This window comes from Callionymus lyra, chromosome 1, assembly GCF_982586985.1.
Source record: "Callionymus lyra chromosome 1, fCalLyr1.hap1.1, whole genome shotgun sequence".
In the NCBI taxonomy this organism is placed as follows: Eukaryota; Metazoa; Chordata; class Actinopteri; order Syngnathiformes; family Callionymidae; genus Callionymus; species Callionymus lyra.
In genome coordinates, this window is record NC_141818.1 from 14603521 (window position 1) to 14616913 (window position 13393).

Here is a 13393-nt window from a genome sequence, read left to right on the forward strand (position 1 = left end):
TCAAAACACTTAGCATTGATTATGTTAAAGGGTTGATATTTATTTACTGTCAAGACAATACAATACAATCCTACAGATAAAGCAAATGTGACATCATGCTACTACACACACATCTTGACAAGACAACATATGATAGTTGAGTTGTTGGTTCAACTCCTGCTTAGGATATGATTGTAGTTGTTTCCCTGAGCAAGACACTTAACCCTGCGTCACAGCCTCAGTGTGTGAGAACCATTTACAATATACTTTTTTTTTTTTCCTTTTTGACTTAAGCATTGTTGTCATTTATTTTTATTTACATAAAGACTTTAAAATAATTGCAAAAAGCAGACCTAAATGTTGAGATAAAAAGAAAATAATAATAACTAAAGACAAAAAACTTTAAGGAAAATAAATGAAAAGATGTTGAAAAGATTACAAGTATGGAGTTTATTAATGATACGCACATGTTTCCAAATGGACAAACTAATACAATTTTAACATTTTATTAATAAATGTTTTCAATATAGTTTCTGAAGCATGATATGAACTTATACCAAAAAAAAGGAAAATATATAAAAAGGGGTATTTACGTATTTAATAATTATATGTTAAAGCAACAGAGAGGATTGAAAACCTGCTTTTATTGTTCTTTATATACATTCACTATATGCTGTGTTTTTTAACGGTTGCCAAGCAACCAGTTTTACTGCTGTGTTCTTCTGTACAATGACAATAAAAGAAATTCTAAAGTCTAAAGTCTTTATACTGGATGTACTCAAGTAAAACTGATTAGGTCCAGCTATTTAAGTAGTTTTACTTCAAATTGAAAACCAAAAACATGAATTCTATTGGTATTTTTTAAACTTTTTTCAAGTGGAATGTTGAGTCAAGTACTAGAACGTTGAGTGATAATACAATGACGCTAAATAAAGTACTTAAATCCTATTTAAATGATGAACTTTTGGTATTAATAGAAATGTCCATCATCTAGAAAATGTAATTGACAGCCCACGAACACGTCAATCCATCCATCTCCGCACGTCTAAATAAACAGGTCAAAGAGGGTTAAGCGAGCGCTAACAGACAGGCCCGACAATCTGCTCGTCTTTCAAGGCTGTTTGTCATGCTGGCAGTGTTTCCTGAGAGCAAGTTCAACCCTGGCAGAGACGAGCGGGGCGACCTGGCAGCGCCGGAGAAAGCCTGAGATGTGAGGGGAGCACAGAGCGTCAGGCTGGCTGCCGAGGAGCAGGCTTACGACTCACTTCTTTATCCGCTCCCCATAGGAGGCCACTTCATCCAGAGCGTTCTGCACGCTGATGCACACGTCCTGGATGGCGTAAAGCTTGTTCATGAAGCCCTTTCTCTCCGAGTCCTGGGAGAATATGGAGAGAGAGACGACGTGGAGATGAAATCATGGGAGAGATGAGAAGAGATGGAGTGAAAGTGGAAGGGAGGGGGGGGAGAAAGAGAGAGAGACGGAGGCTCGGTGAAGGCAACTTTTGGGAAAAGAATACATTTTAAATAGCGTCAAAGATTTGGAGCGCGCGGCCAAATTGCCGGATATCCTGCTTGAATTAACAAGGCGAGTTCATTCCAGGCAGTAATAGAGACATAAAGTCGGCGGAACTAATCAAAATGTTTTCCACCTTACAAAGGGCTCACGCCGAGAATTTTAAATATGTGAATTCCAAAGTGGAATTAACCGGAAGCCGAATGAATGCGACGCATTTTTTTTTTTCGTTTCTATCATCCAAAATCAGATGAGAAGACCCCGAGGGGTCCCCGTCCTCATCATCTGAGCTGAAGCTTTTTTTCACACTTTCGTTGTGGTGACAGTCATGCGTCCGTCGCCGTCAGACAGGAGGAGCACAAAGACGAGGTGACCCTGGACAGGAAGGGGGGAACACAACGACTACCCCACCTAGGATAACATAAATAGTGAGCATGCTTTGATTTGTTTCGTTTTTTCTAGTTATTACTTAAAATTACACAACTTTAAGTTTAAGCTTCTATTTAGTGTTCCCAGTCTGAAGAAGTTCTCCTAAAAGCACCTCTTCAGATCGGATACGTAGGTACGTATCACATGAACATGATCCAGACGCCTTCATCAAACCACACAATCGCATTAAAAACTAAAGTTTTCAGGCGCAAAATGAATGGGAAAATAAGGCCTTGTGACCCAATGCCGACATTTGCCTACATTTCTTTATGATGCTATTGTGGTAAAATAATATTTAGATCGATAGATGGGCTTCATTATTCCCTCAGGTGATCTCTTTCAGGGAACTGGGTTTCTAAGGTGAAGCAAGTTTCATAAAAATGAGAAACAAGAACAAAGTGCAAACAAAAGAGCAAGGTGCAAGGGATGACAAAGTGCAAGTATAAAGAACAGAGCAAAGGAAATAACACAAAGAAAAGGATACAAAGGTCAACAAAGAATAACATCCTCCTTTCACTTAATTATAAAGTCTAAGTGTACGACTAATGAATCTTTTATTATTTATATCAAAATACACATAAGTTTTTATATTTTCAGTGCAATTTTTTTTATGACTTCTTGTAGTTAACATTATTTATAATATCTATTATTTATCCCTTTTTTTTATTCATTTTATTTTACATTTCCCTTATTTTCATTATTTCTTTATAAAACAAAAGTGAGTCTTGCTTAAGCAGGACTTTGATGCTTTAGTTGGACAGTTGAAGGTTTCATTTTTTTTTCATTTTTCTCTTTGGTCAATGGGGAGAAAACCAGAGTACATGGAGTAAATCCGTAACCACAGACTGAGAATTTGTCTAAGATTTGGTGTCATTATTAATTATATTATGTTTATACTACTTTTGGGGGGGTTGTATGTTCCTTAAAAAAAAAACGTATACATTTTTTAATACATACTTCCATTATAGTGTTTCAAATAGTTGATACTGAACTGTATCACATCTACTCAGTACTGATTTTTCTTTTTCAGTTTCTATAACTGTTTTATTTATTTTGATTTAGTTTCCTTTTTTATATTTATAGCTTTTGGCTTGTTATCACTGACAGCCTGTGTTACCACATGAGTGAGTTTAAAGCAGCTGGAGAGAAGTGCTAAAAAGAACCTCATGCAGTTGCGACATCGACTCTTTGTCAATAAAATAAGAAAAAAAAAAAAACTGGTTTGGGTTCATGTATGAAGCATCAACTGGAAGATAAAGTGACTTTAGCTTCATGTTACGATCATGTGTCCACAGCAACACTGAAGGCTATACTGTTCCTGAAGCCCACCCTGCATCAGAACACACCGGGTCCGAACAGAACCTTCTCTTTCAAGCTCGGGATGACCTCTGCCGCCCCTGAAACGAAACTCTCTTCCTCTCGCTTCCCGTCCAGGATCAGATAAAGTGAAAAATGGGACGGTTTCTCGGGGTGGGGGGGGCACCTTACCGCACAAGACAAATAGTTGCAATTAGACAAAGACCCCGGGTTATTTTTCTTCCCAAAAATATTTGAAAAAAAAACGACAACCTTTTTCTGTCTCTTCGTTCCTTCCGCAGTGTCCATCTGTTTTTCATTGCTCCCTCAAACATATCTGTGGAAGCTATTGTGAAGGGTCTCGGGTTAGGCAGAGCTGAAACCAGGCTGGTCTGGGGTCAGGACGTTTTACTTTTGGGTCTGGACCCGGGGGAAGGCGGTTTTGAGAGCGAGGGGAGTGGTGTGAGATTGCAGGCGGGGGTGGTGAAGATAGGCCAGAGGTCGTATGAGTATAAACCATTGCCACATGCCCCTCGGACTGTGAACTGACTCTTATTTCCTGTCTTCAAAAAGGACCGGGAGAGGTGGGAGGTAGCAATAACACGGAGAGCCATGGAGAACCGTGTTTTCCCAGCTTCCCCACACACTGTGCACATGTGGAGCTCGACAACCTGTTCTTATAAGGGAACCTAATACACTCGCTCATGCACGCACACCGTGCAGCTATTGGATAAGCTTGATCTGCACACCTGGTCTTGCTGAGGGACTCGGCCGATGATAAGAAACACAAAAGGCAGTTTCCGACTGAAGTCTGTTCCAGGCATGTTGGACCACATGGGCCACATCCAGCCACACAGAACTTTGGTGGCTAAAAACCCAACATATAATCAAATGTATATCCCTGATTCAAGACACTTTAAAGATCTCTGAATGCTAAATATGTTCAACGATATTAGGAAGTTTCGTACAGACTGTTTTCACTCACTTTCATCATCAACAAGCATTTGAGCCGTTTCAATTGTTGCCGTCAATGTCGTAGATAGTTCTCCTTCCCAAAATATCACAATTGTATACAAATATGAAGCAGATTTGACACGATAATCTCAACTCGACTGAGATCATTTCACCGTGTGTGCGGCTCAGCTGTGCCAGAACGAAAATGATGCCGGAGAGTGAGAGATAAACTTATGGAATAGTTGTGTTTTTGGGTCTTTAAATCTGCTGGAATGAAAATGAATAAATGTTCCGACCGATCTTCTGACAATGTGTCATAAAGGCCAGTCATGCATAGTGCAAAACTGAAGGGAATTTTTGACCAACCTCTAAATATGTGTTTATAGTATTAAGCTTATCAATAGAATAGTAGTAGTAGAAGAAGAAACAAGGTGAAATAATTTCACAATTCTATACTAAATCTTAATCTTCTATCTTAATAAGTGCTTATAATTGTATGACGCTTTTTATTTTAACTAGCTGCAAGATTTACAAGGTGTCCATTATTTCAACTGTACATTCGACCACCAACAACAATTTAACTGTACAAACGACAAAAATGAATGAATTAAAAAAAGCTTAGCAGGAGTTTCTTTCAAATTCTGAATTTAATTAATTTACGACAATTTTGCTTCCCAATGTAAATCTACTCTCCTCCAGTTGGACATAAGAATTTACTTTTATTTGACATTTTTACATGTTATGTTTTGTAACTTCTTTAATTTTGACTGCATTAAATCTGACTTTCAAGTTGACATACTAACAACAATAACACATTCCAACGACGTTTTCCATTGGTTGAACTGAATGAACAAATGTCCAAAAACAGAACAACAGAATATTTCTAGAGAAACATATCAGATACCGTGTCCACCAGTGAGTACTCGCTCACCTGACGACAAGAATAATACAATTAACTGAGAATATTTCTCAAAGTGTGGAAGAGGTAGTGTTGAAGCTCAGAGCCACTGCTTCGCCGCAGCACATCCGAGGCTCTGATGGACGACGTAGTGTAGGTGGAATCATTCAGCGAGCCGGCGTAATAAGGCTGCCTAATGACTTTAGCATCATGCATTTTAATAGACCGCCACTGCAGGTTGATCTGCAATGTGTTATGCTGCCAGCGCGCTAAGTGTGCGACGTATTACTCTCACGGTCATATGACAGAACGTTTAATCTAGATTAAATCAACGCAAGAGGCACAAGCTATGTACCGGATTAAAATATATAATCAGAAAAAAATAAATCACTCACAGGGTCATTTGTTTTTTAGGAACCCTCTCTCAGAGCCATACTTCTTCTATGTGGCATGTTAAGATCTGCTGGTTTGTATGAAAATACTTTATCCAGATGAAGTGAATTGTCAAACATCTGATCCTTGAATTTGCTTCTGCCAGACTTTTTAAAAAAAAGTGTTGATGTGACCATTTGGGAACTCTGGCTTGTTGCTTTAATGTTCTTCTAACAACACGATTTAAGGGAAACAAATGTGTTGATTTTTTGCGTGTTTTAAATCTATCTTGTATCTCTATTGTATCATCAGTGTGTGTCTGTTTGTACAAAACTCACTTTTCAATGAAAAACTCACTTTAGAAACTGTGATTAAGCCCCGCCCACTGAAAATACAGAGATCAAATCTCATTTACCATAGCCGCCCACTCTGCTGTGAATGGTCAAACATTTAGGTCTGTCAACGCATGTTATCAATCCTGGAAGTCTACACCTCCAATGAACTTGTTGTATGAACAAAACGGGCAGGATTACAGCTGGCTGGAGGAGAAGTAAAGACCATTATTACGTCATAATGGACTGCTCTCGTAACCTCTCGTTCGCCGAGATTTCATAAGAGGGAGAACTTTATATAGTAATAAGTATAAAACATGTTCATGATTTTACAGTCATGTGTGCAGATAGGAATAAAAAAACTCTCTGAGCACGTAGTACCTCTGAAATATCTGATGGACCCAGAGATTATTGTGTCATAATCTTTGTTTGTTGTCTCTTTTTTCAAGTTTTGTTGCCACTTGGGATCTAGAATTTGGCCCAAGTAACGTGTGAGCGCACCTTAAAGACCCATCACATAGGATTTAAAAGAGATGTTATTGTTTGGCCCTACATTTGTAATAGTTCAACTACAAATTTGACGTTGGCGATTTTCTGTGTGAAAAATCGTTTCCCAAAAAGAACACCTTTTGTAATCTTGTGTAATTCTTTCTCTCAATGCTTTATATGAAAACTCTCTGACAGGCAGTTCTTTCTTTCACAGTTCAAAAACAAACAGAGGTTAAATGTAGAATATATAGAAGTTAATGATTGTTTGTCCTCAGTAATGAGCTGGTAAACTGTCCATGATGTCCCCAAACTCTCGCCCTACATAGCAACTACTCGTCTAAACCCGAGGATCATCCGTATGGACTTGTTTATAGACTTGGGGCGGTTGTTCAAAAAGAGCCCAAACCACAACTACTTCTTTCATTTGTGTCAAAACTTTTTCGTCATTACTGCGAGACATTTATAACGTGAACTTTATCGCTGCGGATGAAGATCTGGTGCCTCCAGTTTACAAGAGTGTGGAAACGATTGCAACATAGTTAAACTCCTATTAAGGCAGACGAGGAGGGAAACGCTTGTTAAACGGATGCGGCTGCTGGGATTTGTTATAGGAAGTTAAAAAAAAACAAAAAAAAAACAACCGTCGGTGACACCAGCTTGAGCTCCGCCGGTAAATATTTAGAAACGGCAAAGTCAGGTTTACTACTGTGCATATGCTGGTAAACTGCGGTGACGCTCTTGATCAAATATTAACCAAACGGAAGCAAACGTGTGCAGCTGCTTCAGTTCTCTCTAAAAAAGCTGCTTCTATACTTTGCAAAGACATTTCGTTTTGACCCGATGAAATGATGCCCGGTTGAGACAGAAATAGAAGAAAAGCCGCCATGAAAGTCCAAGAACCTCCGACAACATTGGACTTTTCTGTACAACAGGAGTCTTCAAAATGCACTGCCACGATTACACTCCCTAACAACGAAGAAGCGAGTGACTGATGCTGATTGCCGCTGTCTGCAATTTGCACCTGTTTTTCTTTGTTTCCCCTCTCACACTGGCAGCCGAGGAAAAAATTGAAATGTCAAATAAAACATGACAGAATGCTAATATGTGACTCCCAGAGGGCAGCCGGGTGTGTTGATTCCGTCACGGCACACGGCGTCGTCGTGTCTTTTCTTTTCAACCAGTGGAGAAACAATAAAAAAACTAAAAAAAAACTTTGGAAGAGTCGAGCTGAAGAATAAATCAAAGAAAATGACGGAGTAAAAAAATAATATGAAGTGATCGCCTTTCTTTGCTCGACACCTTTTTGTCAGGATCAATTTTAAATTTGGATGATAAAACAAGAAAGTTAATTAATAGAAAAGTGCTTGTTATGCTCTTAAATTTGATATGACACAAAACATTTTTCATTGTAGCGAGTTTAATAGAAGAATATAGTTTAAGATTAGCATTAACATTTTAAAACAGGTTCATCAGAATACTGTAGAATGATACTTGTTCAATAATGCCAGTGGTTTGGGTATTAATGGTAGTAACTAGTACTCGAAAAGCACTTATTTTGGTCTTAAATATCACTTTCCTTTAACATTTTTTTTAAAAAAGCAAAGATTCAACAATAACATTAATAAAAACCATAGTCCTGACATGGATTTGCAGTACGCCAACTCCACGTGGTAACTCAACTAGAAAATGTAGCCCCTAAATTAAACTGTCAGAACACAACTACTAAAAAAGTTTACTACTATGAAAACACTTTAAATTCTTTTACTAGTCAAAATTTGAAAAAATCTCAACTTTTCAACACATCTAGTGAATTTTTGAGCATGGTTTTCAGGCACCGTTAAGGACCAGGACAGTTTCAAAAGTAACTGTGTGGCACCGGGTATCAGATTAAATCTATTGGAAAGCCATCGCTAGAACCCAAATTACACCATCCGACATCTCGGGGTCCTGTCCAAAGTCCAAAGTGCTGGAAAGGTCTTGAATCCACATTGTTCTTGCGCCCAGTCTGTGGTGGACCGTACCAACAGGGGGTCGGTCATCAATCAAAGGAGAAGGAGGTGGAGGATAAACAAAACGCTTTTCCATTTCTCTTCCAGTTTGTTCTGGGAGGCCAAAGTCACCTACTGAGTGGAACCAGAGAGACCGGGAGGGAGAAAACAAGCTTCCACTTGGCCGAGCAAAATACTGTCCTCTGTCAAAAGATGACAAGACAAAGACCTCTCTGGACGCCAGCGAGCTACCTGGAACCTGGCTGGGGCCACACAAAAGTGCCAGATGTTTTTCTACTTCCAGAACTGTTTAGAGAATTTAAGAATAATCGGTACGATTGATGGTGGTCATCAGTTACGAGGGCGCACTATCTGACATGGATACAATAATCTGGTCATACGTGTAATCTATAATCCTCCAAAATGCCAAATGTACACGACTTTGACTAGTGTGTTTGGTTTCATTCGAACTGCTGCAAATAGCAATAGAACCCTTAAAGTAGCTTGGTCCTCCACATCGAGAGAGTCAAGATTATGGTGACGGTTTTCAAACATATTATGGCGAAGTGTTCCAAAAATGTCCAAGTGTTAGGAGAACCTATAGATTCGTGAACAACAAGGGAAGTCCTCAGTATAGCTAGAAGAAGTTACTGGCGAGAGAGTCCCTTGCCTATACCCGGGTCCAGAGACCTTCATTGATTAAGTGTCAAAAACCAAGTTAGTCCCACATGGATGGACTCAACAAAAGACACATATGAGTTAAACACAAAGTTCTTTAAACAAGCACTAGATTTTTTTTTTATGGGGTTGTCTTTGGAGAGCCGAAGAAAATCAAAGTACACAGAATAAACCAAAACCGACCTGGGGGAGAATCTATCTATCTTTATATGTATCTATGCAAATCCATAACAGGAAATGTATCTTGGCTTTAGTGCCAAAGTCAGAGGAGGACTCAGTGTGGGGCTGTGAGTCTGCAGGAGGAACTGCTGGAGGTTCTGGAGAGAACATCCAACTTGTACCAGCAGGTGGTACCTCTGCATACGTCTAATAATAATTTTAATGTAATGAAATGAGTCATATATGGCTATAATCGTCGTTTTTATACAGTCAGCCGCAAGAACCGGTGGTACGATAAGCGTCAACTGTTCCGGTATAGAGAGGGTTCAGTGCATGTCTTGCCATTCTGGCCGGTCTTAGACATGAGATTTTACATATATACAGTGTATACACATGTTTAATACACTCATATCAACAAGAATGAACAACACTGACACTAGTGTAAAGCTATAAGCCGGTCCAGGACTTGTACATACAGAGGTCAGTTTTTTTTCTCCAATCCAAAGTCGAGCTGCAGTGGAGTTGAAGGTGAGCCGAGCCAACTCGCCGCGCTCCGGCCCTAATTAGCCCGGGTCCCATAGTGAGGATAAATATACACAAAGACAGTTGCGCGAGATAAAGTGACTCCTTCTCAGTTTGACCTCGTCCGAGTTGAAAAGCTTTCTGCTGGGATCGGGGCAATGTTTTTTTTTTGAGAGCTCCTCCTCGCTAATGTGTCTGGGTGGGCCGGACGGAGATGGTTCGCCACCGATCATCTTCAACCCCGATCCTGCCGGGGCGCCCCTCATCACCTCCACCGTCGGATTCAAGGTCGGCGCGCTCGTAATTGACTTCCACGCCACAAGTTTCTAAGCTTGATCACTTGCCCCCCCCTCTCTCTCGCTCACCTCCCGCTGCACATCGAACCGACCCCTGCCTGCCCTGACCGAACCTCCGCTCCCCTGCTCCCGCTCGTCCTTTCCCAGAATCCAACCTGGCATCATGTGATGAATGGGACGGCATTACTCTTGTCCTCTGTTGCCCTGGTTCTCTTTTTTTCTTTTTTTTCCCCCGCTCGTCGTCCACGTCAACTCTACCTTTCCCCGCAAAATTGTCAATTTTGGTTCATGATTCATTACAAAAGTTTCCAAGGCGACATATTCATATTCAGCGCGATAACATCTGCCGTTTTAAACTTTGCTTTTGTGACGGGAAGAAAGCCAGACAGAGCGAGAGTGCATCGCTATGAAGTGAAGGGATCACATCTTCAAAAAAAAAAAGTAAATAAAATATGCATCTTCTCTGAGCTCATTACACATTTATGACTCTTGTTAAAAGAAAAAGGTGGCGGCTGAGCCTTCCCTAACATGTCTTGACTTTCAAATTCAGCCGACACTGCTGTCAAATGTTGTGCTCCACATTCTGTCCAATGAGAGGCTGGGAGGGATGAATGCGTGTGGCGGCGTCTTTTTTAACATCCCCGTTCGGGCGGGAGTCGCAGCCAGTTACGTTCCGGGAGGATGAGGAGCTTGCGCAGGAACTCCTCACCTACAGCGCCATGAGTGCACGTTGTAATCCCTTTGATGCATAGTTCATCAGTCGGGAAAGTTCAGTCGCTGCAGCCGCTCTGCGTGTTTGTGATTCGGAACAATAAGAGTTCGGGGAGTAGACATTGCTACAATCGGCATAATGAGCGCTGGGATTTACTTTGGCGGCGTGAGGTGGTTTTCTGCTGTTGCTGTGACAACTCTTAAGAAAAAGAAAAAAAAAAGCACATTTAAACAACTGTACCACACAAAAACCACACACGCCGTGCACACACACGTACACACTCCAGTGTTTATGTAAGACGATCTTCATCTTCACTGAGTCGTGCGAAAAAGTAGTAAAAACTTACTCTTAAACGTTTCCCTTGTTTACTAAATTAAATTATTAACAGTTGACTTCACTCTCTAGGTTTCTTGAGGTGAAAAGAAAACTGTACGTGACTAAAAACTTGACAAAGTTTTTACTCAGGTACAGGAACGTCGGAACAATTAGAAGTTACACCTAGAACAGCTGAGCTTCATGATCATTTATCCATCCATTCATCCTCCACTTATTATCCCTAGTTTTGCCGGATTTTTCTCTACTTCGAAACCTCCCTCAACTCCACTTTAGGGACTAGAAACCGTAATCGCTTCTCCAAAGTGTCATGGGTTTGCACTGAGGTCTCCTGGAGAAACACCTACATCCTAAAAAAGGCGGATCAGTTCTGATTTGAGTGTTTCTGAATGAAGGAGAGTCCAGTGGAAGTCTGCATCCCTTGTTCTTTCAGTCACTATCCAAAGTTTGTGACTATGGATGACGGTGGGAACCATAGATAAACAGGTCAATTCAGATGGTTGTCTTGTGGCTCAGGTGTTTCTTCACCAACCCAGAAGGACCCGGGGACGGACATCCATCAATTTTCGAAGCGAGGACGATGATCTCTGATTTAGAAGACTCCATTCCCAAATTTCCCATCAATCCAAAAAGGCAATTAGATACGAGAGGAGAAGCTCTTTTAGAACAACAACGACTCCCAACACTAGTAGGGCCAAGGAGCTTGACATCCAGCTGGATGGAGGATCTCAGGCTTCAATCGCAACACACAGATAGACATCTTAGACAGAAGAAGTTGAGGTGCTGCAGACCTTCTTCCAAATCCGTAGACTTTAGTACACTCTCCTTCGGAGTAGCTCGCTGGACAAGAAGCTGAAGATACCAACACACTGAACAAGCTAGTGATGCCTCCGTCATTGGAATTAAACCACACCAGAACCCACACATTGGAACCTCTTTATAGGTAAATATGGCAGACGAAGATCAGCTTCAGTCAAAGACTTAACATCCTTCAGGTCAACACTTCTGGACTCCTTCGAGCTGTACGACTACAAGAGTGTGACCTTCAAAATGTCAACATGAGGAAACAAGAACCTATTATTTTTACATATCATTAAATAATGTTAATTGCGTCGCTTTTATCTTGCCATACAAGTTGTTCAAAGTTATTTGAATAAGACCATTAAAGACCATTATATCTATATCAGTCTATCTTATAAAATGTGCATTATATTATTATAAAATTGTAGATCATCATGAAAAACAAAAACATTTATCATTACATTTATTACACACACACATAGATGATCACAGAGTGAGTGATTATTAAGGAGACTTTTGTTTCTAAACTCGTCGTAAGAACAAAGTGTTAGTGCAAACATGATCTAAACCATTTCTTGTTACGTCAGTTGAAACTGGACTCGAGGCAGCTGCTGTGAGGAACAGTTAAGGGTGAAATGGACGAGACGAGGCTCAAGCACCAAGTGAGTACCACCACCCTGAGGGGCAAGCAAAGGCCTGAAGACAGAAGTTCGGGACGTGCAGTGAGACAGGGTGTCCGAGTAAGACGAGGTGACAGTCACTGCACAACAAACCCTGACAAGACAGAAGGCCACCTGACAGACGATAGACTGAGAAGAGCAGAGCCACACACATGCCCACTTACCACCATCGCCCGAATCCACTCAAAGTGCCAGGAGGCCAACATATCATCAAGGATATGGTATTTATCTCTGTCCTCTCCGGAGCCGGGTTTAGGGTCCTTGTGGATAAATTACAGTACAATCGTGTCTTTATTGCGAAAAACACATTCAAATGCTTTTTACACACATTTGATAAATGGTCGACTGCACTTTCACTAGCAGTGAAGTTTGGGGCACCAGGGAGTTGAATTAAGGACCATTTCAACAAGTATTTTATGATCAGAATACGGCAGACTTAGTTTGATATTAAACTTGATTTGCCAAAGTTGAAAGTATGTCAAGACAACTGGTAACTTGTGGAGGAACTGGTTCAAATTGGTTATTTCTTCTTAACACCACAGATTACAATGGGATTGAAAACACTGTTGGGTAGTGTTTTGTGGATCTATTTATGGGTGAATAGTTGTAAATGAACAAATAATGTACACAAGTCAATTGGAACATTTTAAAATGAATATTACAGGGTTTTGTGTGAGTTTAACCCTTGTGTTATCTCAGGGTCAAGGTGACCCAAAGACTTGTTCGCCAGAGGCAACACAAAAGGTACCACAGACAGGATTGTTTTCGGGATTTCGGTTCACCTTGACCATGTGATAACAGGGGTTAAAAAAAAAAGTATTAAATCTCTTTGATATAATTATCTTTAGTCCGAGACATAAAACAAACCCACAAAACAAAAATGTTTATTGTCATCCAGGGTCGACGACTCAAGCAACAAGTGAGCTAAGGTTTGTATGTTTGAAAGTTCTTTTTTTTAATTT

At 40.4% G+C, this 13393-nt stretch overlaps 1 protein-coding gene across 6 annotated transcripts in view; it reads right to left on the reverse strand.

Moving 5' to 3' along the window:
- The window catches only part of LOC148088127 (multiple C2 and transmembrane domain-containing protein 1-like), a 136307-nt gene that overhangs the window by 13950 nt on the left and 108964 nt on the right, over positions 1-13393 (reverse strand). For 3 of the 6 annotated variants that reach the window (XM_087794670.1, XM_087794672.1, XM_087794669.1), the window contains 2 exons: positions 12596-12691; positions 1245-1354 (listed from right to left, as the gene is read on the reverse strand). In XM_087794670.1, coding sequence (XP_087650796.1) covers positions 1245-1354; positions 12596-12691 — 206 coding nt within the window. The remainder of the gene's footprint in view (positions 1-1244; positions 1355-12595; positions 12692-13393) is intronic. The other 3 variants (XM_087794675.1, XM_087794673.1, XM_087794671.1) reach the window with 1 other exon arrangement.